The 26,330-nt window shown below is 30.7% G+C and overlaps 1 protein-coding gene across 2 annotated transcripts in view; it reads left to right on the plus strand.

The window, feature by feature from the left end:
• The first annotated feature begins 4,141 nt into the window (after nt 1-4,141).
• The window catches only part of LOC145266961 (uncharacterized), a 78,660-nt gene continuing 56,471 nt past the window's right edge, over nt 4,142-26,330 (plus strand). The window contains exons 1-3 of one of the 2 annotated variants that reach the window (XM_080122793.1): nt 4,142-4,310; nt 8,890-8,991; nt 19,976-20,047. In XM_080122793.1, coding sequence (XP_079978919.1) covers nt 4,292-4,310; nt 8,890-8,991; nt 19,976-20,047 — 193 coding nt within the window. In that variant the 5' untranslated portion in view covers nt 4,142-4,291. The remainder of the gene's footprint in view (nt 4,311-8,889; nt 8,992-19,975; nt 20,048-26,330) is intronic. The other variant, XM_080122794.1, reaches the window with a different exon arrangement.

Genomic DNA, 26,330 nt, shown 5'->3' on the forward strand with positions numbered 1-26,330 from the left:
AAACCAGTGCAGTCAATTGCGATGAAAACTCCGGCATTTATTGATTCAAATGTACTAGCTTGGTTTTCAATAATGGAAGCCCAGTTCAGTATTATGAACATTAAGCAACCAAGACAAAAATTTTATCATATTCTCGCGTCACTACCAACGGATATAGTTGGAAAATTACAAAACAGCATACTGGAATCAAAAGACTTTGATAAGTTAAAAGATGCTGTGATTAATCAGTATGAAAAATCAAAGCCTGAAATGCTGGACAAACTAATGTCATCTTCAATCATGAGAGGACGTCCTTCGATTTATTTGAACGAACTCATGTCGTTAGCAGGTAGAATTGGTGTTGGAGAAGACATTGTCCGACATAAGTTCATCCAAGCCCTACCTCATTCGATCAAACCCGTGGTAGCAGCACAAATTGATCTCGATCTGGAAAGACTTGGAAAATGTCCGATGACCTGTTGTTATATTTTAATAGACAGGAAGCCGCGCAAATACAACAGATATCATGGAACCAAAACCATCGTAACCAGAGTGATGACGGATCTCAAAGAAAAAGTAATCCGTCACAAAAATCATATAATTGTCCAAATGGAGTTCGTCCTTTTAACAAGGATCAGAGACCCAAAATCTGCCGTTCACATCTATATTTTGCCGAACGTGCAAAATATTGCAAACCATGGTGTAAATGGCCAGACAAACGGAATGTACAAATGCAACCCAGTTCTCGTCCTGCCTCCCCTGCTTTTAGTAAAACATCGGAAAACTAACCCGGCGAAGCGTGATAGCTTCCACATCTTCGCCGCTTCTTGAAGTAGCCGCACGGTTAGGAGCTATAAAATTGAATTTTGTTGTGGATACGGGAGCTGCAATATCTGTAATCCCAAGAAAATATATAAGCGGTATAGTTATATACCCAACAAACATCTCAATTGTGTCAGCTAACGGTCAGAACATTGAATGTTCCGGTCAAGCAGTATTAAACCTGGCACTTCATAACTTGAGGCGTGATTTCACTTGGACCTTTCTCATTGCAGAAACTACCAGACCTCTCCTAGGTTATGATTTTCTGAATCATTTTGGATTAATAGTTGATTGCACAAATAACAAATTGATTGATCAAACAACCAAAAGATATTCAAACGCACAGCCATCACCAATACTTATGAACATTGCGTTATGCTCGGATAACGTTGCCGACACAACAGTTCACACAATTTCGCAAAAATATCCCAACTTAATTTCTCCACATCGCGATTCCAACGCAACAAAACCTAAAGTGTTTCATAGAATTGAAACTGGCAGTAACCCTCCATCTTTCTCTAAAACGAGGCAGTTATCAGCCCAGAAATACAACATAGCAAAAGAGGAATTCAGGAAACTCCAGAATGCCGGAATTATATCCCCCTCTAAATCAGAGTGGAGTTCGGCCTTGCACATGGTGAATAAATCTGATGGGACTTATAGACCTGTAGGTGACTACAGGTTACTAAACACTATAACAAAACCCGATCGATACCAAGTGCCAAACATAAATTCCTTGTCATCAAAACTGCACGGTAAGAAAGTTTTTTCAAAAATTGATTTATCTTCTGCTTATCACCAAGTACCAGTCCATCCGGATGATGTATGCAAAACAGCCATCACAACACCCTTCGGTTTATATGAGTATAATTACATGCCTTTCGGTTTGCGGAACGCATCTAGTACTTTCCAAAGGATGATGGACAATATTTTCCGCGACATCGATTGTATTTTTATATACATCGATGATATTCTTATTTTCTCAAATAGTGAAGAAGAGCATTCCAAACACCTCGATACTGTTTTACAGAAACTCAGTGAGTACGACCTTAAAATTTCCCTTTCTAAATGTATTTTCAGTGTTTTTCAACTTGAATTTTTGGGATTTCACATATCTGTTGATGGTCTTAAGCCAAGTGACAAGAAAATCCGCGAATTAAATGAATTTCCTCAACCAAACGATTCAAAATCACTGCGTCGATTCCTTGGCATGGCAAATTTTTACAGAAAATTAGTTCCAAATTTCAGTGAAATCAGTTTACCACTCACCGAGTGTATTCGGTTGAATCAAAAATCTAAGAAAATAGATTTTACAAAGGAGGAAGTTGAATCCTTTGAAAGGATAAAAACAAGTTTATCAGGTGTTACCGCTCTACCTTATCCCGATTCAAAAGCTACTAATTATCAGCTTGTTACGGACAGTTCCAGTTACGCTGTTGGAGCAGCACTTCATCAAATGATTGACAATCAACCAATTCCTATTGGATTCTTTTCAAAAAAGTTATCACAAACTCAACAAAAATATTCTACCTTTGACAGAGAATTGCTAGCTGCTTATTTAGCAGTCTTGTATTTTAAACATCAGGTGGAAGGCAGAAACTTGTTGTTATTAACAGATCATAAACCGCTCTGCAGCGCCTTTAAAAGCCAAACAGTTTTGGCCTTTTCCAATATTTCTTACATTTGTTTATTATTTATTAATTAATTTTACTATTATTGTGGGGAAAAGAAGTAAAGAGAGCAATACAGAGAGTCGAATTTACGATGTTCTTTCGTAGAAAATATATCAACAAAATAAATACAGTTAACTCTCAATTTATAAAAAAAGATTTATTACTTTTTAGGAAATATTTCAATGAAAATAATAGTTCATTTATGAGTGAACAAAAGGAGGGAATTAGTTGAGATTAAGGAAGTTTTAAAATAATTATTTACATAAAATTAATTAAAAATGAGCATGCGATAATAAAAGGGAGAATACAAAAGTTAGTTACTGTGTCTGTGTGTTCGCCCACATTGTTTTATCAGCCGACTCGCTTGCTACGTTCACAGTGTTGTCGCGTTAGTTTTTAGCTGCAGACAGTAGTGATATATATATCTTTCAACACTATCTCTGAATTTTGTTAACTGCGCTTTTTTTGGAAAACTACAGAGGTTTTTAAAGATTTTCACCGGCTCCCAGACACATAATTTCCGACAGCCCGGAAAACTCTCTGATTGGTCAAAAAAAAATCAAAACATTGAACCTCCAGAGCAATTCAGTAAAAAGAAAAAGGGCGCCTCTAGCCGCTTGCGCAGAAAACGTCGGGGCACTTGAATTTCCGGCAGCGAAAGAGTGAACATCGTAGCTCACCATATGTTTACTATTGTCAGTTTCAATATCGTTTCATTGATATTTCTAATCATCTTTATTCGTTTGTAAAATAAAATGTGCTTTCTACTATTATCGATTGCAATATTGTTTCATTAATATCATTTCTAATTATCTTAATTTGTCTGTCATTTTATTTATAAAATTACGCGGAAGTGATTCAAACTACTAAAAAATAATTTTTTTTTTTAATTTCTGTATTTAATAAAAAATTATTGGTATTTGTATAGCTTAATGAAGACATTAAAAAAATGAAAATATCGAAGAAAAAAAAAAAAAAGATTATATTGTACGTATTCGTTTTGAACTGAAGATCTCCGAAAAAAAATTTTTCACTTAATTTGATCGAGTTTTTTTTTTTTTTTTTTTTTATTTACAGCGGAAAAACACGTTTTTATGAGAGCGCGTTGAAGGCAGACATCTTGGATTTTTTTCTTAATTTTCGTTTGGAGTTTAGAACACGTCACGGGGAGATAACTCCAGTTAAAGTGCCGACACTCCCTCCCCATTTTTGATACTAGCTTTTCTTCCTAAAAAATCGAACCTTTTGATCGGTATCATAACAAATTGTTTTTTCGCAGTAAAACAAAAACTACTTGATGAAATTAAGTGAAATTCTTTTTCGGAGAACTTCATTCCATAACAGATACGTACAATTTAAACTTTTTTCGACATTTTTATTTTTGAATGTCTTTATTAAACGGCGCAAGTACCAAATTGGTAAATAAAAAAAATATTGTTTCAATATTTCATTTTATTTATAAAATGACATCAATTTCACTACCTCATCAAGTGGCATTCTTATTATTGGTGGTGAACACGACTTATATCCCATTTTTTCCCCTCCATATTTTAGTTTCCTTAAACTGCAAGAGGGCGTAAAAAAGAGGACGACGGCTCCTTTCGCCGTCGTAAAGTTCAAAAGCACTAAAAATTTAAAAAAAAAAACAGATGACGTCACAATAGACCGACATATGACGTCATTATGGCGTGTGATTTTCAAAACTTAGAACGCGACATGGCGAACACTGGAAAATATCCTAACGACAAAAAAAATGATTAAATAAAAAAAATAAAATAAAAATGAGATACAACAACAAAAAAAAATAAATAATAATAATGGCGGCAAAAGAAACTGGTAAGATGCATACTTTGTAAAATTGTTGATTTTTTTTTTTTTTTTTTAAGTCGAACATTTTGGCGCGTCTTAAAGAGGGAGTCGATAGACCGATTTTTCTCTTAAATATGTTGTTTTAAGCAAAAAAGGTCGAAATTAGTAACATATCCAAAAATCACGAAAATTCATGGAGTAAAAATTTGGCGCTTCTGCACTATTGGGACGAAATTTCGGACACCGTAAAACTGAATTTCGCACGAAAACAATGGTATCCACGTATTCCTCGTACTTTTTAAAATGATTATATCAAAAAATTACGAAAATCGATAAGGTAGAAAATTATTTATAAAAGAAAAAAATTAAAAATAGAATTTGATGAAAACGATCGTAAGACACAGGAGAGTTCAAAAGGGAGGTAATTTTCCGTTTTGATTTAAACAAAATGGCAGCAATTGTTCACCTGCTGACACGATTAAAGTTTTGTTTTGTTTAATTATTCCGTAATATTCAGATAATTTTGACTGCATAATTTGGAAGCTACGATTGTAACTTATTAGAATTGACAAAAAAAAAAAAAAAAAAAAAATTGCTTTTTGTCTTCTTCACTTATCGACTGCAAAATCTCGTTCCAATTCTGTAGAAGAGCCAAAAATTTATTTATAGTTAAAAATAATTTTTACGGAAAATTGGGGGAAATTCCATTTTCTTTTTAAAGATTGCGAATACAGGGGGACATACTTATCACTAGGTATGTCTAACAACAAGAGTATGAAATGAAGACACAAAACTATATATTGGTATATAAAGAATGGATTATTTATTTAATAATGGAATACAAGCAACATTTGGGGGATAGAAGGGACTCTTTATGTCAGGGCATTTCGAAGCTTTATGCTTCTCGTCAGAAGAGTAGAGAAGGTGCTAGGTAGCATGGGGAAGATGTCTAGCGTAAGATTCATTAGGGACGAAAAAGATTAATAGGACGCCGCATCTTCCCCATGCTACCTAGCACCTTCTCTACTCTTCTGATGAGAAGCAATAGGCTTCGAAATGCCCTGGCATAAAGAGTCCCTTCTATCCGCCAAATTTTGCCTGTATTTCATTATTCAATAAATGATCCATTCTATCTTTACCAATATATAGTTTTATGACTTCATTTCATACTCTTGTTGCCCTATTATATAAGCTCCAATAATAATTGTTGAGCTTGGCATTATCCGGATAAGTCTCCTTTGTGGAATTGAACTTTCTCTTTTTCTTTTAAATTAAGCTATATATATATATATATATATATATATATATATATATATATATATATATATATATATATATTCACAGTAACGTCCGACAAAATTTGTAAACCTAATATTTGTTAGAAATAACAACTGTGAAAAGCTGAAATTTTGACAACTGGTAGTCGTTATCATCCATAATAACATATAAAAATTTGAATTGCAAAGGATAGAAAAAGAATTATAACAATTATTTATTGGTTTGCCCAATAATGGTTCTTCTAGGTTGAAGACGAAATCTGCATGAGTTAAAATATATTTAAGCGTATTTTACAACCGGGCAATACTACCCCCCCTCCTCCACTAGTAAGAATAAAAGTTATTTTCATGTTAGCAAATGTTCATAGTTCAACATATGATTATGTCGTATATATATATATATATATATATATATATATATATATATATTTTACGGAAACATAAATCGTAAAATTGCCGCTCATTAATGAAACAGCTGTAATGGAAAAATCCAGGAAATAAACGAAGGTTATAAAAAAGAAAACTTGAGTCTTTGAATTTTCAACAAAACTTTGCACTATATATATATATATATATATAACTACTTCATTTACTCACATAAAATTAATATACGAAAGTATAGATTTATGCGTAAACTTTAAGTATTTACTTCAAAAGTGCTCAATACGTAGGTAGAGTTAGTTAGTAATTTATAAAATATATATTTTATAAATTACTATATATATATATATATCTGTTTGATGCATGATTAGGGATTAATAGGGATTAGTATTGAATATATATGCCATAATCACGTTGACACGCTGGTTCCTGCTGGATCACTGAAGTTAAGCAACGTTGAAACTGGTCAGTACTAAATGAGTGACTATTTGGAACTTCCAGGTGGTGTACCTGCTCTCTGCTTATCTCGGCCTTGTTTTTCATCTTCTTGGACTCCTCCTTGCCACTGCCAATTCAGAAGAGGTTGGGGTTTGCACAACTCTTGCCTTACACGCACAGCTGCCCCTTTGTGTTTTAAGACTGAATGGAGGTATCGAATTAGTTCAACACATGTTTCTGTAAAGAAGTTGATTGAATACTAGTTGCGAGTCAATAAGTTCATTGTGTATTGGCCAGTGTGGGATTGTATATGTGTGTGTGTGTGTGTGTGTGTGTGTGTGTGTGTGTTTACCTTTGTTCTAGTTATCTTGTTATATGTATAATTCAACTGAATTAAAGGAATAAATTATAAGATGGTCAACATCATAAATTTTGGAATATAACTTTTTTTCATTTATTCTCTATACTGCTCTGTAATTACATTGAGCTTCTTAAATAAGGATTGATATATAATAAGAAAATATATTTCTATAGAAATATATATATATATATATATGTATGTATGTGTGTGTGTATGTGTGCGTGCGTGCACAAATGATGAAATGTTGGATACAGGAGTCATTGATTTTTTTCGCTTTGCCATCACAAGGGGCAGGAGCCAATGGCACATGATAGAATATGGAATAGACATATTTTGTGTTTCTTTCCTTTTTACTGGCTGTTGAAAGATCTCTAAAGCTGATTTTCTTGAGCAGGCATTATAGGAATGGCTAAGTTTGCACTGACTTACTACTTCCATGTATAGGTGTTACTTTTTAAGTTTTCAAAAGATTTTCATTGGTGGTTACACTATGAACATATTGACTTCTAACTAGTATTCAATCAGCTTCTTTACACAAACCCGTTTGTGATGTTGGACTGTAAGGTGTTAACTTTGATCATCTTCATCTTTTTCCTCATTATGGATGTCTTCCTGGTGACCCTATAGTGCCAGATTCTGCTTGGCGAAAAACCTGATGTCCAGAAATCTAGATAGAATTTCGCCTGTTCCTTCTTTCATTTGATTATTTCAATTGTCTTGTTGATTGTTAATACTTATGGAAGACATTCCGATACAAAACCTACCTAAGAACATTGCCAGGAACATGTGAGTAGACGTTTTTGGATTTCTTTCCTTTGGTTGGGTGTTGATGACAATGAGGATGATGATGACAATGATTTTAATGTGACAACTCATTTCTACTTAAAAAAATTTGCACCAGATTATTTTTTCGTAAGGATTACAGGATGCTCTCAGGTGTAAGTAATTTTCTAGCACAGTAGAGAGATTACACCTTTTTTTTTGCAGCAGTCTTGGCAATGCCCTCAAAGTATTTGTTCCAATTCATGTTGCCTGTGAATGTTAAGCTATCAGGTAGGATGCTATTAGTCATGGCTATCGTTGAATGAAAAGGCTTTTTACAATTGTTCCTGTTTACTTGCCTCCCCACGAGGGCAGAGTTAGGCACCAAGGTCGGTTTTTAATGTGGGGGAAGGAACGAAAATAAAATTTTCTCAGTCATGAAGGATTTCTCCTCCATTAACCGAGAACTAAAAGTGAAGTGTAGTATCAGAACAGATACTACACTTTGATCTTTTGTAACTGTTGAGGAAAGTATCTTATCTTAGTCTTAGTAGCATTAAATAGGGATATCCGTTCACAGCCTCATTCCACTGTAGACAGGAGGCTGCTCTCTGAGGATTCTGCCATTGCCTTAGATATGTGTTCATTCGTTTTTTCCCTACTGTCTATTACAGAGTGTTGGGTCATTAACAAACATACCTATCTCAGACACAATGGAAGTTGTTTATGAATATCAGGAATAATAGAGATCCAAAGATTAACCCCTGAGGCACTCCTGCATTAATATTATGCTGTTTCGATGTACGTATATCAAGGACAGCCTGGATTTTCCTTTTGTCTAATAATATCTCCTAAGGTGGCCTATTATATGGACAATCAAAGATAAAGTATTCCTGGATTTTCCTTTTGTCTAAAAAAGATCTAATTATGTTAGGGTTTGTGTTCCTTGATAGAAGCGCTGGTTGAGTTTGAATAAAATAAATACGTATTAGATACGTTTGAAGCCAAAAACAACGCATTATTACAAAATAAACAGATATTTATTTTGTTTGAAATTCATAAATATATTTTGAAGATACACTTCATCATCAGTATGTTTGTTGTTGGAGCATAGAATTAGTAGAAGTCCGTTTGCTGCTCTCACCGTAGTCCTTTCAAATGTCGGAACAGTGTGTTGGTCACGTGGAATTCACGTTAGGGCCTGTGCTCCTTGATAGAAGCGCTGGTTGAGCTTGAATAAAATAAATATGTGTTAGATACGGTTAAAGCCAAAACAATGTATTACTACAAAATAAACAGATATTTATTTTAGATTATTATATATTTTTTTTGTATTTGACTTGTTTTTTGTGTGAAAAAATAATATATTCTATTTTTTTTATTCTAGTGAAAACCATTTCGACTAACCAATCCTCATCAGCAGCATTACCTGACAAAGAAAGACGTAGTTCATCCAGAACAAATTCCTTGTACAGGAATTTATCGATCGGTGAGTAAAACTTTTTTAAAAACTAACAGATCACCCCCTCCTCCTCCTTATCTACTATTACAACGTATTGTTATATATTCCATCTGGAGATTCTTGATAAATTTCAGAAGCATGTCTGTAATTTGGTTGACTCCACCCTTTCATTTTCTTCCTCTCTCTCTCTTTCTTTCTCTTTCTCTCTCTCACACACACACACACACACACACACACACACACACACACACACACACACAGAAGTGATGTTGTAATTTGGTTGACTCCACCCTTTCATTTTCTTCCTCTCTCTCTCTTTCTTTCTCTTTCTCTCACACACACACACACACACACACACACACACACACACACACACACACACACACACACACACAGAAGTGATGTTGTAATTTGGTTGACTCCACCCTTTCATTTTCTTCCTCTCAATCTCTTTCTTTCTCTTTCTCTCTCTCACACACACACACACACACACACACACACACACACACACGCACACAGAAGTGATGTTGTAATTTGGTTGACTCCACCCTTTCATTTTCTTCCTCTCTCTCTCTTTCTTTCTCTTTCTCACACACACACACACACACACACACACACACACACACAGAAGTGATGTTGTAATTTGGTTGACTCCACCCTTTCATTTTCTTCCTCTCAATCTCTTTCTTTCTCTTTCTCTCTCACACACACACACACACACACACACACACACACACACACACACACACACACACAGAAGTGATGTTGTAATTTGGTTGACTCCACCCTTTCATTTTCTTCCTCTCTCTCTCTTTCTTTCTCTTTCTCTCACACACACACACACACACACACACACACACACACAGAAGTGATGTTGTAATTTGGTTGACTCCACCCTTTTATTTTCTTCCTCTCTTTCTCTTTCTTTCTCTTTCTCTCACACACACACACACACACACACACACACACAGAAGTGATGTTGTAATTTGGTTGACTCCACCCTTTCATTTTCTTCCTCTCTCTCTCTTTCTTTCTCTTTCTCTCTCACACACACACACACACACACACACACACACACACACACAGAAGTGATGTTGTAATTTTGTTGACTCTATCCTTTTTTCTTCTTCCCCTCTCTCTCTTTCTCTCTGTTTCTCTCTCTCTCACACACAGAAGGGATGTTGAAAGTCTCAGTCTTTTTTATAACACTATCATGGCACATTTGCTCTAGAATTGTCTGAACTATTCCTTGCTTCCTTTTCTCCAGGTTAAAAGGTTTGCTTCCCGGATACATTTACAGACTATTATGCTGACTTTCTAAAGTTTGAACTACATTTTAATTTTCATTTTTTTAGTATATTTTATTTATTGTATCTTTATCTTTATTCTTCTCTATTATTAGTAGTAGTATTTTATTTGTCTATACTAGTATATATATATATATATATATATATATATATATATATATATATATATATATATATATATATATATATATATTATTACGGGCTGGGAGAAGCTAAGTCGTGATGATCACCTCTGGTTAGAATCTTCAATTCTAGAAGAGTGCTTCGCCCTACATTGCTTGTAACACAGAATAAAGATATAAGAAAAAGATCTAAAGTGCGTCGGGTGCAGATTTGCACCCTAGAATGACACGTTATCTAAGATTTGTGAATGACTCTTTTAACCTGAACGATTCGAACACAAAGCAAAAATGATACAACATGTGGATAAAATATAAGGGTTTTATTAAACCCATAATTGAAATTTAATGCAACACTTCAATGGGTCGGGTGAGGGCGAGAAAACGAGAAAATAAGCAATAAAAAAAATAATGAAATCAAATCAAAAAAGAATAAAGTAAAAAAAAAAATTAACATGAATGTCGTTCTGGAATAACAGTCCAAAAAACACAACATAGATGGAGGTGGGGTTGGGTTTGGGAGATGGGGTATTAGAAATGGGATACTTAACTGCAGATAAAATATATCGCATGGCCAGTGTAGCTTCTTTCTTTCTTGCTGCTTTTTTAAAATTATTTTTAAAAGTGTATGAACGCAAATATATTGCCTTTTGTAGTCCTTTCAAATTTGTCGACATTGTCTTGTTGACCTGAAACTTGCACGTGCTGTCATTTTACATTGTTTATTGTATGGGTATCATTTCCACGTCGATTTTTTCTGACAGTTGAATATTAGGTTTCCTTTAGTCGCCTTTATGGGGATATGAGTTAGAGAGCAAATGAAAGTTCTTCATTTTATTCTCAGAATAATACGGAGATGATTCGTCCATCATCTGATCACTGGTTCCCTCCATTGCTTTTTGGCATGGGAAGGGGAAGTTAGTAGAAATCTCACTGCTAGTGAAGTCATGTGTGAAGGAGGGGACGTCAGTAGGACTCTTGCTGTTAGTGATGTCGTGTGTGAGGGAGGGAGTGTTGGTGGGAGTCTACGTTTGATTTTGAGAAGTAAGAGGGGGTTCGCTATTCGCAGATATTTATTCATTTAATTATTATTATTTTCTTTCTTTTCTTTTTCCCTCTCTACCTGGATCATTACAATATATATATATATATATATATATATATATATATATATATATATATATATATATGTCATCCGCATACAGCACTGTTTCGTTGTTTCACAGCTAATCAATGCGGCTAGACAGGCAATTGCCTCAAGCCAGGATTGAAACCCGACCCCCCAAATGACAGTCAAGGCTTCTCACCATCGCACTATACGGCTGATGCTGTATGGGTAATGAATTAACAATGTTTTGACATATATATATAGTTAAAATATTGTATTTTAATTATATTTTAACAATACATATGCTGCTCTCCATTTTGCAGATACCAAATTGATTAAAGGGAAAATTATTCCCAACTCGCATTGAGGTAAAAATGCACTTTCATATAATTAATTGAATTATAGTCTAAAAGAGCAAAGCCTCAGTTAAATATATTTAAAGGTGCTGTGCTCGGAGCATTGCAGATATATGATGAACTCAATATGTGTAATTAACTAGAGCTATATTAATAGAAAGGATCAAAGATTAATAATTGTGAAATTTTAAATCAAATTTTCATCGGGTGAAATATAACAAAATCAAACTAATATGTACGATCGTTTTGGAAATTCAATGTGATCAGTTGTTGGCCAGAAATTTGGCTATTATGGGGTCAAAGTTCAACGATTTGACCTTTGAGAACTCTACCAAACACCTCCGACAATTTGGGGTCTAAACGCTTGAAATTTTAGATATAGGTTTCCTTGGACATGGATCTAACTCAATAACTTGATTTGAGCTCAAAACAATAAATGTTAAGGAGTGATAATAGGGGTCAAAGTTTTAAAAAAGTGACCTCTTTTTTTTTTTTTTTCAACATACACCTCCAAACACCCTGGCAACGCTGGGCTGAAATGCTAGTATATATATATATATATATATATATATATATATATATATATATATATATATGAATAAATAAAGAAAATGATTGATATAAAACTATATACTAATGCTCGGCTGAAATGCTAGTATATATAATATATATATATATATATATATATATATATATATATATATATGAATAAATAAAGAAAATGATGATATAAAACTATATATATATATATATTTATTTATTTATTTAATAAGGGTATAATCAGAATTGGGAACTTTTACGGAATTGGTAATTGTTTCAAAAACAGGAATAATATAGTAATCGTCCCATCACTACTCTTTAGTCTTGGATAGAAAAAGGACAGTCTGAGTGAGTCCAGCAGATCAGACCAGGAAGACTGATAGTTAACCGAAACTCTTTAGGAAGTGAAAAGGGTTAGGAAAAGATGACATTGTAGCAACATAACAGGAATAACTGGATGAATAAACTTTTTGTCTCTGTGCATCATTCAACCACAAGGTAATGTGTTTGTTTTCATCGTCAACTTATACAACAAAAAATCCGAATAAACAGAAAGTTGTGTTGGTTTAATTTGGGTTGGAGCGGGAATAATGGAACGATGGAATTAAAGAACCCGTCTAGCTGTTTGTCGAAAATTTTCCCCACTCCTTCTCTGTGCCAAAATTAAAACATAGATTCCATGAACAAAGCTTCTTTCTTAGAAGTGCACGCCTGTGGAACTCTGTTCCAGTTGCCTGTTTCCCACCTGACTACAATCTGGATGTCTTCAAGTCCAATGTAAACAAATTCCTGATGAACCGCCCCCCCCTTAAGTAAGACACTTTATCAAATCTCCGATACTAATGTACTGTACGCGCAATAACCCTTATCCCCGAGCGGCTTCCGGGTCTTGATAAGTGGTGACTACCTTGTAAAAAAAAAAAAAAAAAATTTGGGACTTGTTCGAAGCACGTGCATGGAAGTCACATGTCTTGCCCACATGCTGATGTCACAAAGAAGTATAGAATTAATATATACTATTAAGTTAGACTTGTCCCATCCACAAAATGTTGCATCCCTCTGCCTGTTCTACAAGAACTACAAGCACTTGTACCCCCTCGACGTGAATACCCCCGACAAACCTGACAAGCAGCTAAATCCCACCCCTTCACTGTAGAGATCGCTAGGTGTAAGGAGGATTTCTACTCCAATAGTTTTCTTCCCCAGAACTGCTAGACTTATGAACTGCCTTCCAGGATTCTGCTTTCCCAACTGTACTGACATGCAGAAGTTCAAGTGTAATGTGAACAGACATCATTCTACTCATCTTCCTTCATAATATCCTTGCAACTTATGTACCCGAGAGTAGCCCCTACTTCAAAGTGGCACTGTGACTTGTTTGGGGTGAAATGTTATTTTTAAAATAGTCAGTCAGTCAGTCAGGCATCAGAGTTAGTCTGGGAGTGAGAAGCAGTTACTCCGGCAGACTGACAGAGTTAGCCAAAACTCCTGGGTAGTTAAGGGGGGTAGGAAAAGATGACAATGTAGCAAGTTATCAGGCATCGAATTCCAATCCCCAAATGTCTTATATTTGTTATGTAAGTCTTTCGTCATTCAACCACAAGGTAATGTGTTTGTCTTCTTTGATAATGCATCACCTTATTTAAAGAACTACTATTAACACTTCTCTTCACATCTATCTCTCAGTTCCACTGACATAAGAATTGCTTTCTCTCTATCATTCTATTATAAATGTTGACACCCCAAGTATTGGGTCTCATCTCGTCTCGCCTCTGTGCACCCCGCGACCACACAACATATTCAGTTTACAGTAACCAACGTTTCAAGTTCAGGAGAGAGAAGCAGTTATTCTGACAGAGAATGTCCACAGAAAAAATCTGGGACTTGTGTTGCCAGGACACGTGTTGGAAGCATTTGCATGGAATTCACATGTCTTGCCTGCGTGCTGACATCACAAAGAGGTATAGTATTAATATATACACTCGTTAGACTAGAAAGCAGTCAGTCAGTTCGAGTGAGTTCAGGAGAGAGAGAGAGAGAAGCAGTTATTCTGATAGAGCTAGCCAAAACTCATAGGAAGCGAAAGGGTCAGGAGAAAACGACAATAATATAGCAACTTAGCATGCATCTAATTTCAATCACCAATGGATGAATAAACGTCTTATATTTATTATATAAGTCTTTTGTCCTCGTTCGTCATTCAACCACAAGGTAATGTGTTTTGTCTTCATCGTCTTGTATAAAAAAACTTTGTATAGAAGCTTCTTTCCAAAGTTCGACTGTATCCCCCTCGTCAATAATGCATCCCCCTCCTATTTAAAGAACTTCCATTAACTCTTCTCTTCGCATCTATCTCTCAGTTCCACTGTCATAAGAACTGTTCTCTCTATCTTTTCTATAATAAATGTTGACTCCCCAAGTATTGGGTCTTGTTTCGCCTCTGTATACCCCGCCTCTCAGCAACATATGCAGTTTACAATAATCAACGTTTCTATCAAGTAATCATGCCACAAAAATGTAATCGATTTTGTCACAATTTTTTTTTTCAAATCAACTTCGCACAAAAACCAGACCTGATGGGGAGAAACAGATACCATTTTTGGATTCATTAGTGCAAAAGTATCTTAAATCAGTTGTAGAAATGTAGGCAACATTCAAAAAGTAAAAAAAAGAAAATTGTTGCCTAGTATTATCGACAGTCTGATTGCTCTACAGATCTTACTTGCTTTGCTTACTATGCATGACATCATTTTTTTCAGTTAACAGGCCCGCTAACTGGTGGTGGTTATACGCGGCATTCAAGTTGTATCAATAGTTTCAGTTTCAGAAATTGGGCTTGAATATCAAGATTATTATCGTGGCTAATTTCCCCTGGGGTTAAACCCCGAGAGGAGGGGGTAAGAGCTTGGAAGGTGATGAGACTAAACTCGATTGATCAAAACCGAATTAAATGTTTCATTACACCATCTAATCAATTATCTAATCGCATTTGATAACTGTATTATTGTTTAATTCTTTTTAGGGAAATCTCCTGGAGAAGGAATAATATTTTCTTGTAATGAATTGATCGTTGTAATCGAGTTCAAGTTTTAATCAAACGACGAAAGGTGCGTAGTAAAGAGAACTGACAACAGGCAACATTCAAAAAGTAAAAAAAAAATTGTTGCCTAGTATTATCGACAATCTGATTGCTCTATAGATTTTCTATTATAAATGTTGACCCCCCCTCCACCCCAGTATTGGGTCTCGTCTTGTCTCAAGGCAATCACCTAGAGATGGTGACTCAATAAAAGCACTCATTGGTCCACTTCCTCTCACTTTTTGCATTGGTATCGGAAAGGGCATTTGATTTGATGATGACCATCACTTCATTGACTTTTACCAAACCATTAAGAAATACATTCCCACTAAATGGCAAGAAGCACGGAACAATTGCATCACGTATCTCCTACCATTGTAGGATAGCGTGGATGTGTGTATGTGCACATGATGAAGAACTATAAAAAAAGAGAAAAAAGGAGGATCACTAGAGAGACAAGATAACGTTCAAGATCTTGGGCAAAGACATGATGAAGAATTATAAAAAAAAGAGAAAAAGAACGATCACTAGAGAGGCAAGATAACGTTCAAGATCTTGGGTAAAGACATGACGAAGAATTATAAAAAAAGAGAAAAAGAACGATCGCTAGAGAGACAAGATAACGTTCAAGATCTTGGGCAAAGACATGACAAAGAATTATAAAAAAAGAGAAAAAGAACGATCACTAGGGAGACAAGATAACGTTTAAGATCTCGAGGAGAGACTTGGAGAACATTCTAGATCACGAGAGTGACGTCACGGCTGTAGAAATGAGGAAATAAATGTTTTTACTACAAAATAAAAAGCGAGTTGGAGTTATTTCCTATTCTTTGTCTTGGTCTCCTTTGCGACTGAAACTGCACACAATGTGTGTTGGTCTGCGGACAACGTTGCAGCATAAAGTTTTTGGCCAACTAATCCTCTGGCCTTCTTTGGGTAGGATTGAAACCGCTATCTTCAGACTATGCTCACCTGAAACTGTAGAGGCTCAATACCTCTATCTACTGTGAATTCACTGCGAATGAATGCACAAACTATAAAGTCTCATAAATGATTCAGAAAAAAAAAAATTAGAAAAATAATAAAAAAGAATTATTTCCACAGAAAATCTATTGCATTTCAGGTTATGTAGTTTTAATTTATTTATTTATTTTTTGTGTATTTTTACTGTGTGTGTGTGTGTGTGTGTGTGTGTGTGTGTGTGTGTGTGTGTGTGTGTGTGTGTGTGTGGAGAGGGCACCACTTATCAAGGCCCAAAGACCATTTGATTATAAAGGTTAATGCATGTCAGGTGACTGATGAGACAGCACTGTGAAAATCGGTAATGGTGGAACTTCGGTAGGGTTTGATTATTTAAGAACAAGGGTTAACTCATTGCATAATTAATCAGGTTGAGTAATTTGACAAAGTAATTATATAAAAAAATTTGACAAAGTAATTATATAAAAAAATTTGACAAAGTAATTATATAAAAAAATTTGACAAAGTAAATCAAAACACAATACTCCTGTTAACCCGACCCAGCATAGTCCCAAACAATTCTGTCCACCAGATCAGGCACAGTCCCGAATTATTCTGTCCACAGGACCCTTTTTTTTTTATTACATTTTCACCCCAAACAAGGCGCATTGCCACTTTGGTGTAGGGGGCTACTATCAGGGGCAGCAACTACTGGGGCACTATGTTGGGATTTGGGCAGCAAGATGTCGGTTCACGTTACACTTGAACTTCTGCATGTTAGTACAGTTAGGGAAGCAGGGACCTGGAATGGAAATACAGATTATAGCGGTTCTGGGGAAGAAACTACTGGAGTAGAAAGATCTTTTACATCTAGGGATCTCTACTATGTGGGGGTGGGATTTAGCTGCCTGTTGGGTTTGTCGAGGGTGTCTACGATCATAAGCAGCTCCATCGTAACAACACGGCACCATCCCGAACAACTTCATCAAAATGATCAGATGCAATCCTAAACTCCCTCAAAATGATGCGACATGATCCCGGACAACTCTGTCAATAGTTACTCGCTAAAAGACTCTGGTGTTGGCTTTTTATAACCTTTGGATGAACTCATTTTCGCTGTAGGTAGGGCTGACTAAGATATTGACACACAATTCTTGAGCATTTCCACGCATGTTCGTCATATGGAAATCACTCCAGACAAATCATGACACCACTTAATGTAAGGAACTAAAAAAAAAATACTATTTCAAGGTCAAAAACTAGCCAATGATAAGTGTTAGATGTATAAATTTTAACAAAGAAAGCCGCAATTCTTCCCCTTTTGTCAGAAATATCGCTCATAGAATTGGAGGAGTAGTCCATTTCTGAAAACCGTCTGACATATGTCAGTGGGTAAAATGGACATAAAACCGTTGCCATCACCACGGTGAGAAAGAATTTAGCTTTGCAGGAGAATAATCAATGTTTTATAAAACTTATTTTACGTTTCTGAGTTTTTCAGATGAGGACTGATTATTCAAATTATTTGGATTCTTCGGACTACTGTTCTCATCTTGAGTGTTATTTTTATAACATTTTGGTTGAAAATCAGGTAGGAAAAGGGGAAAGGTCCTGGAAAAGAAGTTAAATGATATAAAAAAGAAAAAAATGATTTTATTTTTCAGATATTTTCACTATCAGCATTAAAGTGAGACCGATAAATCCTTCATCTAAATTTTGTCTTTTCTTTTAAAAACAGAAAACATCTTGAGTATTGTTTTCACAACGTTTGAACTGATGTAACCTCTGACCGTCTTCAGGTGCATTTTGTTGAACTCCGGAATATTTCTTTCAAACTCTGGAATCTTTACGTCAAACTCGGAATTTTGAACCGAATCCTTTAAAAGAAAATTTAAAAACACACACACACACACACACACACACACACACACACACACACACACACACAATTGCAAATTACTTAGGCTGACAGAACGAGAACATGCTGCTCCCATTGATTAAATAAAGGTTTCATTCGAAATTACAGAAATGCAGATTCCAGAGTTAGACATAAAGATTCTTGCGTTTGACAAGATACACCTGAAGAACGTCTGAAGTTATGTAGCGTTTTAGGTGCACTCACGCAGACACACGCATGACAGCCAGTGACAATGTACTGAACGTTGAGGTCAAAGTTGTCAGATAAAAATAAAACAAAAAATAAAAATAAAACCCAAAAAGGTAAATTTCTACAAACGGCTTTCAGAATACCCCCACCTTAAAATGAGGAGGTTGAGGTGGGGTGGGGGTACTTATTCCGAAAGCCATTCTAAATATGGGGTGGTTGGGGGTGTTCATACTACGCTGGAGCAGGTCATGAAAAAATACCCCCCAAGAAATAAAGCAAACAATAAAATAAAAATAAAATAAAAAATATAAAATAAAACAAAAATAGAACAAAAAATAAAAATGAACCAAAAAAATACAATAAAAATATAATAAAATAAAAATAAAAAATAATTTAAATTAAAAAAAAATAAAATGAAATAAAATAAAAAATTAAAAAATAAAATAAATAAAAATTTAAAATGAAGAAAAAATAAAACAAAGAGTAAGATAAAATTAATAAAAAATATAAAATAAAACAATTTTAAATAAATAAAATAAACAAAATAAAACAAAAAATAAAAATAAAATAGAAAAAAAGCAAAAACAAAAAATAACAAATAAAGATTGAATAAAAAAAAAAAAATATGAAATGAAACATAAAATTAAACGAAAAATAAAAAATAAAAAAAATAAAAATTTAATAAAAAAGAACAAAAGTAAAACAAAAATATTAAGTAATACAACAGAAATTAACACAAAAATAAAATAAAAAATAAAATTAAAGAAAAATTAAAATTAAGCAAAAAATTATACAAGGAATAAGAATAAAATAAACAAATAAAAATAAAACAAAACATGAAAATATAAATGAAACAAAGATAAAATAAAATGAAGAAAAAAATTAAAACAAAAACTAAAACGAAAAATAAAACAAAAAATAAAAATAAACAAAAAATAAAACGAAAAATAAAACAACTAAAACGAAAAATAAAAATAAGAACAAAAATAAACATTAAAACAAAAGCAAAAACAATAATCAAACAAAAAAAATGAACCAAAAAAATGAAAAATAACACAAAAATTTAAATAAAAACAATAACAAAAAATAAATAAAAAAATGAACAAAAAAAAAAAAAAAAACGAAAAATAAAAATTACAACAATAACAAAAATAAAACAAAAATAAAAATAAAACAAAAATAAAACAAAAAAAATATAAAAATTAATAAAAAAAAAAAAAGAACGATGGAAGACAGTGATTATTTATTAAAATTACTAACCAGCAGAGGAAGGAAGGGAGGGAGGGATCTTTTTCAGAGTGTTCAAAAGTAATCGCATAAAAATTATAGGATTTATCAAAGGATGTTAATCTACAAACTTAGCCATTCAATTTATGTGTGGAAAATTTTGTGCTCAAACGTGAAATAATTTTTGTTTTTTTTCCCCCATTTTCAGATGACAAGAATAACAACCGGGTTGCATTCAGCATTGCGAGGAGCAAGACTAGTACCAACGAAAAGCATAAAGGTGAAGACAAATAAACAATCTATCCATATATCTATCTATCTAATATATATATATATATATATGTATATTAAGTAATGTGATTTATAATTTAAAAGTTTTAAAATTTTTTAAATTTAAAAATCAAAATTTAATTAAATTAAAAATCAGTTTCATAAGAAGGAACAACAACAAAGTCAATTATCTGTACGATCGTTTCGGAAATCCGTGCTTTTTATTTGTGGTATACATGAAGTCACGTAGAATAATTATATATAGTTTTTTTGGTAAGCACGGTCTCCTCATCAGCAAATTTAGGAGGATTTCTATTGGATTGAAAAGACACCAAAAATAAACCTAGCATTAAAAGTAAGGCAGATGAATCTGAAAAATTGAAGTAAAAGGTTTGGATATAAAATTTATAAGAAAATTAATAAGAAAATTGGTATAGGTTAGAGATAGAAATGAGTAGAAAAAATATATATATTTTTGAATTTACATAATAAATTTGATTTAAAAATATATAGATATATAATTACCTTTTGGTTTTTCTTTTTTTGAAATCAGGAACTGTATTTAAAGTAGTCATTTAGATGTTTGCTATAGCTTTTTATTTTATTGAATGATGAATTTTAAAAGGGCGACGCTCGTGCAGTAAATTGTTTCCGTTAGCGTATTTTGATTTAGAGACGCTACAGTTAATATCTATAGAGAGAGAGTTTTTTTTTTTTTTTTTTTTTTTTTTTGCAAGTTTTTAAGGGGAGATAATTGTCATGGCTTTATTTATTATTTGATTTACGAGTCTAAGGGCGGTAATTGGTTTAACTTAATTTATTAAAAAAAAAAAAAAAAAAAAAAAAAAAATCTATTTTTACTAATGAGTAATTTTTAATGATTTAAGGTGGTTTATATTTATTAAATTTAAACCAACGTTTATGATTACACGATAGAAGCTCGTGTCTTGAATTTACTAGTTTGGTTGTGCTTTTTATATCTTCATATTTTAAAATTTTTAGGGTTTCTTTTGTACATAATGTACAAAATTTATCTCCTGGTTTATATGATTTGCAAGTCTCAATTATTTGCCATTTTAAGTTGAAAGAAATATTGCTATTTTTTAGTTGCCAAATATAGTTGGATAGAGTAGTTTGGTTTGATAGAGAGTTATTTTTAAAAGAATGTTTGTGCGTTGAAATTCTATGTTTTATTGGGCCAGATGTGGAACCAATATATATTACCTCTTGATTATTATGATTATTTTCCGTTAGGTCTATTGTTGGATTATAATGTGGTGGGTTGGTTAATAATTGATCGGTAGATTGATTTAAGTTGGTGTTATTATTTAATCTGGTAGTTGAGTTATGGCTGTTGATAGGTTCTTGTATATTTGGAGTTTTTGATACTGTGCAGCTATAGATAACATTTTTAATTTTACATGAGCCTTGTAGGGGACATTTATTTTTTCTTCTACAGTTACAGTCCGATGTATTTTGTATAGTTGCATTTTGTAGTTTATTAATTTTATTATTATTAGAGCTAATTATTTTCTGATGAAGGTTAGGCATAGTAGAGTAAGAGACTTTAATTGTGTTCTTATTGAAAATCTTATTATATCTATGGGGGGCTTTAAAGTTCTTATCTAATATTTTAAAAAATTCTCTAGCTATGTTTGTTTCTAGGTTTTTGGAATACGGGGGGTTGAACCATAGGATCTCCTTGTGTCTATTCTTACGTTTGCGGGTTTTAGTTTGTTGTTTATTTATATTATTATCTAATATTTGCAGTTTGGTTTTATCTTTTTTTGTCTTAAGAGCGTAATAACATATAATATGGCAATGTCTTCCCGTATACGAGTTAAGAAAAATAACCAGGAGACAAAAAAAAGATAAAACCAAACTACAAATATTAGATAATAATATAAATAAACAACAAACTAAAACCCGCAAACGTAAGAATAGACACAAGGAGATCCTATGGTTCAACCCCCCGTATTCCAAAAACCTAGAAACAAACATAGCTAGAGAATTTTTTAAAATATTAGATAAGAACTTTAAAGCCCCCCATAGATATAATAAGATTTTCAATAAGAACACAATTAAAGTCTCTTACTCTACTATGCCTAACCTTCATCAGAAAATAATTAGCTCTAATAATAATAAAATTAATAAACTACAAAATGCAACTATACAAAATACATCGGACCTGTAACTGTAGAAGAAAAAATAAATGTCCCCTACAAGGCTCATGTAAAATTAAAAATATTATCTATAGCTGCACAGTATCAAAAACTCCAAATATACAAGAACCTATCAACAGCCATAGCTCAACTACCAGATTAAATAATAACACCAACTTAAATCAATCTACCGATCAATTATTAACCAACCCACCACATTATAATCCAACAATAGACCTAACGGAAAATAATCATAATAATCAAGAGGTAATATATATTGGTTCCACATCTGGCCCAATAAAACATAGAATTTCAACGCACAAACATTCTTTTAAAAATAACTCTCTATCAAACCAAACTACTCTATCCAACTATATTTGGCAACTAAAAAATAGCAATATTTCTTTCAACTTAAAATGGCAAATAATTGAGACTTGCAAATCATATAAACCAGGAGATAAATTTTGTACATTATGTACAAAAGAAACCCTAAAAATTTTAAAATATGAAGATATAAAAAGCACAACCAAACTAGTAAATTCAAGACACGAGCTTCTATCGTGTAATCATAAACGTTGGTTTAAATTTAATAAATATAAACCACCTTAAATCATTAAAAATTACTCATTAGTAAAAATAGATTTTTTTTTTTTTTTTTTTTTTTTTAATTAAATTAAGTTAAACCAATTACCGCCCTTAGACTCGTAAATCAAATAATAAATAAAGCCATGACAATTATCTCCCCTTAAAAACTTGCAAAAAAAAAAAAAAAAAAAAAAAAACTCTCTCTCTATAGATATTAACTGTAGCGTCTCTAAATCAAAATACGCTAACGGAAACAATTTACTGCACGAGCGTCGCCCTTTTAAAATTCATCATTCAATAAAATAAAAAGCTATAGCAAACATCTAAATGACTACTTTAAATACAGTTCCTGATTTCAAAAAAAGAAAAACCAAAAGGTAATTATATATCTATATATTTTTAAATCAAATTTATTATGTAAATTCAAAAATATATATATTTTTTCTACTCATTTCTATCTCTAACCTATACCAATTTTCTTATAAATTTTATATCCAAACCTTTTACTTCAATTTTTCAGATTCATCTGCCTTACTTTTAATGCTAGGTTTATTTTTGGTGTCTTTTCAATCCAATAGAAATCCTCCTAAATTTGCTGATGAGGAGACCGTGCTTACCAAAAAAACTATATATAATTATTCTACGTGACTTCATGTATACCACAAATAAAAAGCACGGATTTCCGAAACAATCGTACAGATAATTGACTTTGTTGTTGTTCCTTCTTATGAAACTGATTTTTAATTTAATTAAATTTTGATTTTTTAAATTTTAAAAATTTTAAAACTTTTAAATTATAAATCACATTACTTAATATTGAATTAGCTCTAGGACATTTAACTATCGAGCTTATTATATATCTAAATTACAACGAGCGTTTCCTGTATTTTAATTAAACTAGTAATTTCACTATTACATTAAAAATACACTTAGCTCTTTAGACTATTATTCTAATCTCCTTTAAATTATATATATATATATATATATATATATATATATATATATATATATATATATATATATATATATATTAGATATTAAATCTATTTGTATTTAAATAACGCTTATTTCTATCTATCTATCTATCTATCTATCTATTCTAATCTGATCATATATAAACTATATTATATATATATTATTAAATATATTATATATATATATATTATATATATTTATATATATTATATATATTATATATATTTATATATATATATATATATATATATTATATATATATATATATTATATATATTATATATATTTATATATATTATATATATTCATATATATTATATATATTTATATATATTATAAATATTTTTATGTATTATATATTTATATATATTATAAATATTTTTATATATTATATATATTATAAATATAATATATATATATATATATTATATATTATATATATATTATATATATCATATATATATATTATATGTATATATTATATATATTTATATGTATATATTACATATACATATTACATATATTATATATATATTATATGTATATATTACATATACTATATATATTATATATATATTGTATATATGATATGTATATATTATATATGTATATATTATATACATATTATATATATATTATATACATATTATATATATTATATATATACATTATATATATTATATATATATTACAATATATATATATTATATATGTATTATATATATATGTATTATATATATATATGTATTATTATATATATATTATATATGTATTATATATATATGTATTATATATCTATATGTATTATATATATTATATATATAATATATATTATATATATTAAATATATATGATATATATATTATATATATTATATATATTATATATTATATATATTATATATATATTATATATATTATATATTATATATATTATATACATATTATATATATATAATAATATATTATATATATATATTATGTATATTATAAATATATTATATATATTTATATTATATGCATATATATATTATATATATATTATATACCTATGAATATATATACATTATATATATTATATACATAGTATATACATATATATATTATATATTATATATATATATATTATATATATTATGTATATTATATATATTATATATATATTATACTCACATTATATATATTATATATATTATACATATTATATATATATTATATATATATTATACATATATATTATATATATTATATATGTATTATATATATTATATATATATTATACTCACATTATATATATATTATATATATTATACATATTATATATATATTATATATATATATTATACATATATATTATACATATTATATATATATTATATATATTATATATATTATATATATTATACATATATATTATATATATTATATATATTATATATATTATATATATATTATACGTATATATATTATATTATATATTATATATTTATATTATATTATATATTATATATTTATATTATATATATATTATATATTTATATTATATATATATTTATATTATATATATTTATATATATATATTATATATGTATATATTATATATATTATATGTATTATATATTATATATATTTATATATATATTATATATGTATATATTATATATATTATATGTATTATATATTATATATATTTATATATATATATTATATATATTATATATATTATATATATATTATATATATAATATATATATTATATATTATATATATATATTATATTTGTATATATATTATATATATATTATATATATATATTATATTTGTATATATATTATATATATGTTATATATATATTATATTTGTATATATATTATATATATATAATATATATATATAATATATATATATTATATTTGTATATATATTATATATATATTATATTTATATATATATTATATATATATTATATATATATATTATATATACTATATATATATTCTATATATAATATATATATATTATAGATATATATTATGTATAGTGTTATATAGGTAGAGAGGCTGGTTGGTATCGGTTGATAAATTAAGAAATAATTATAATGGAATAAGAAATAGTTTTATTTTATCTCTTAGGGAACGCCTACGGCGTACGTGAATTTAAATTCAAATATAAATATTAAAGCATGCCCCTCCCCGCTGCCTTCAGCGAGCGGGAATTTTAATTCAATAAAAAAATAAAAATAAATAATAATAATAAATAAATAAACACACTAGTGTTTGAGGCGTACACACGCACCCCTCTCTCTGTATGAAAATGCATTGCGCGAGAGAGCCCACTGTCTGCGAAGCTGAGGAAAAGGGAAAGGGAGAGAAAGAAAAAATGAAATCGACGCAGACGAATAAAGAAAGTAGTTTTTTAACTGAGTGTTTTGTAAACGGTGAAAAACGATAACGTTCGTATAAAAAAATTGAGAGGCAAGAAAAAAAAAGATAGAAAAGAGAAAGAGACAGGAGAGCAGTGAACGTTGTCAAATGGACCGGTTGTTTTGTTTACGTTTGAGCGAATAATGAAT

This window comes from Euprymna scolopes, chromosome 42 (genome assembly GCF_053919585.1).
Source record: "Euprymna scolopes isolate OS-2025 chromosome 42, ASM5391958v1, whole genome shotgun sequence".
Classification (NCBI taxonomy): Eukaryota; Metazoa; Mollusca; class Cephalopoda; order Sepiida; family Sepiolidae; genus Euprymna; species Euprymna scolopes.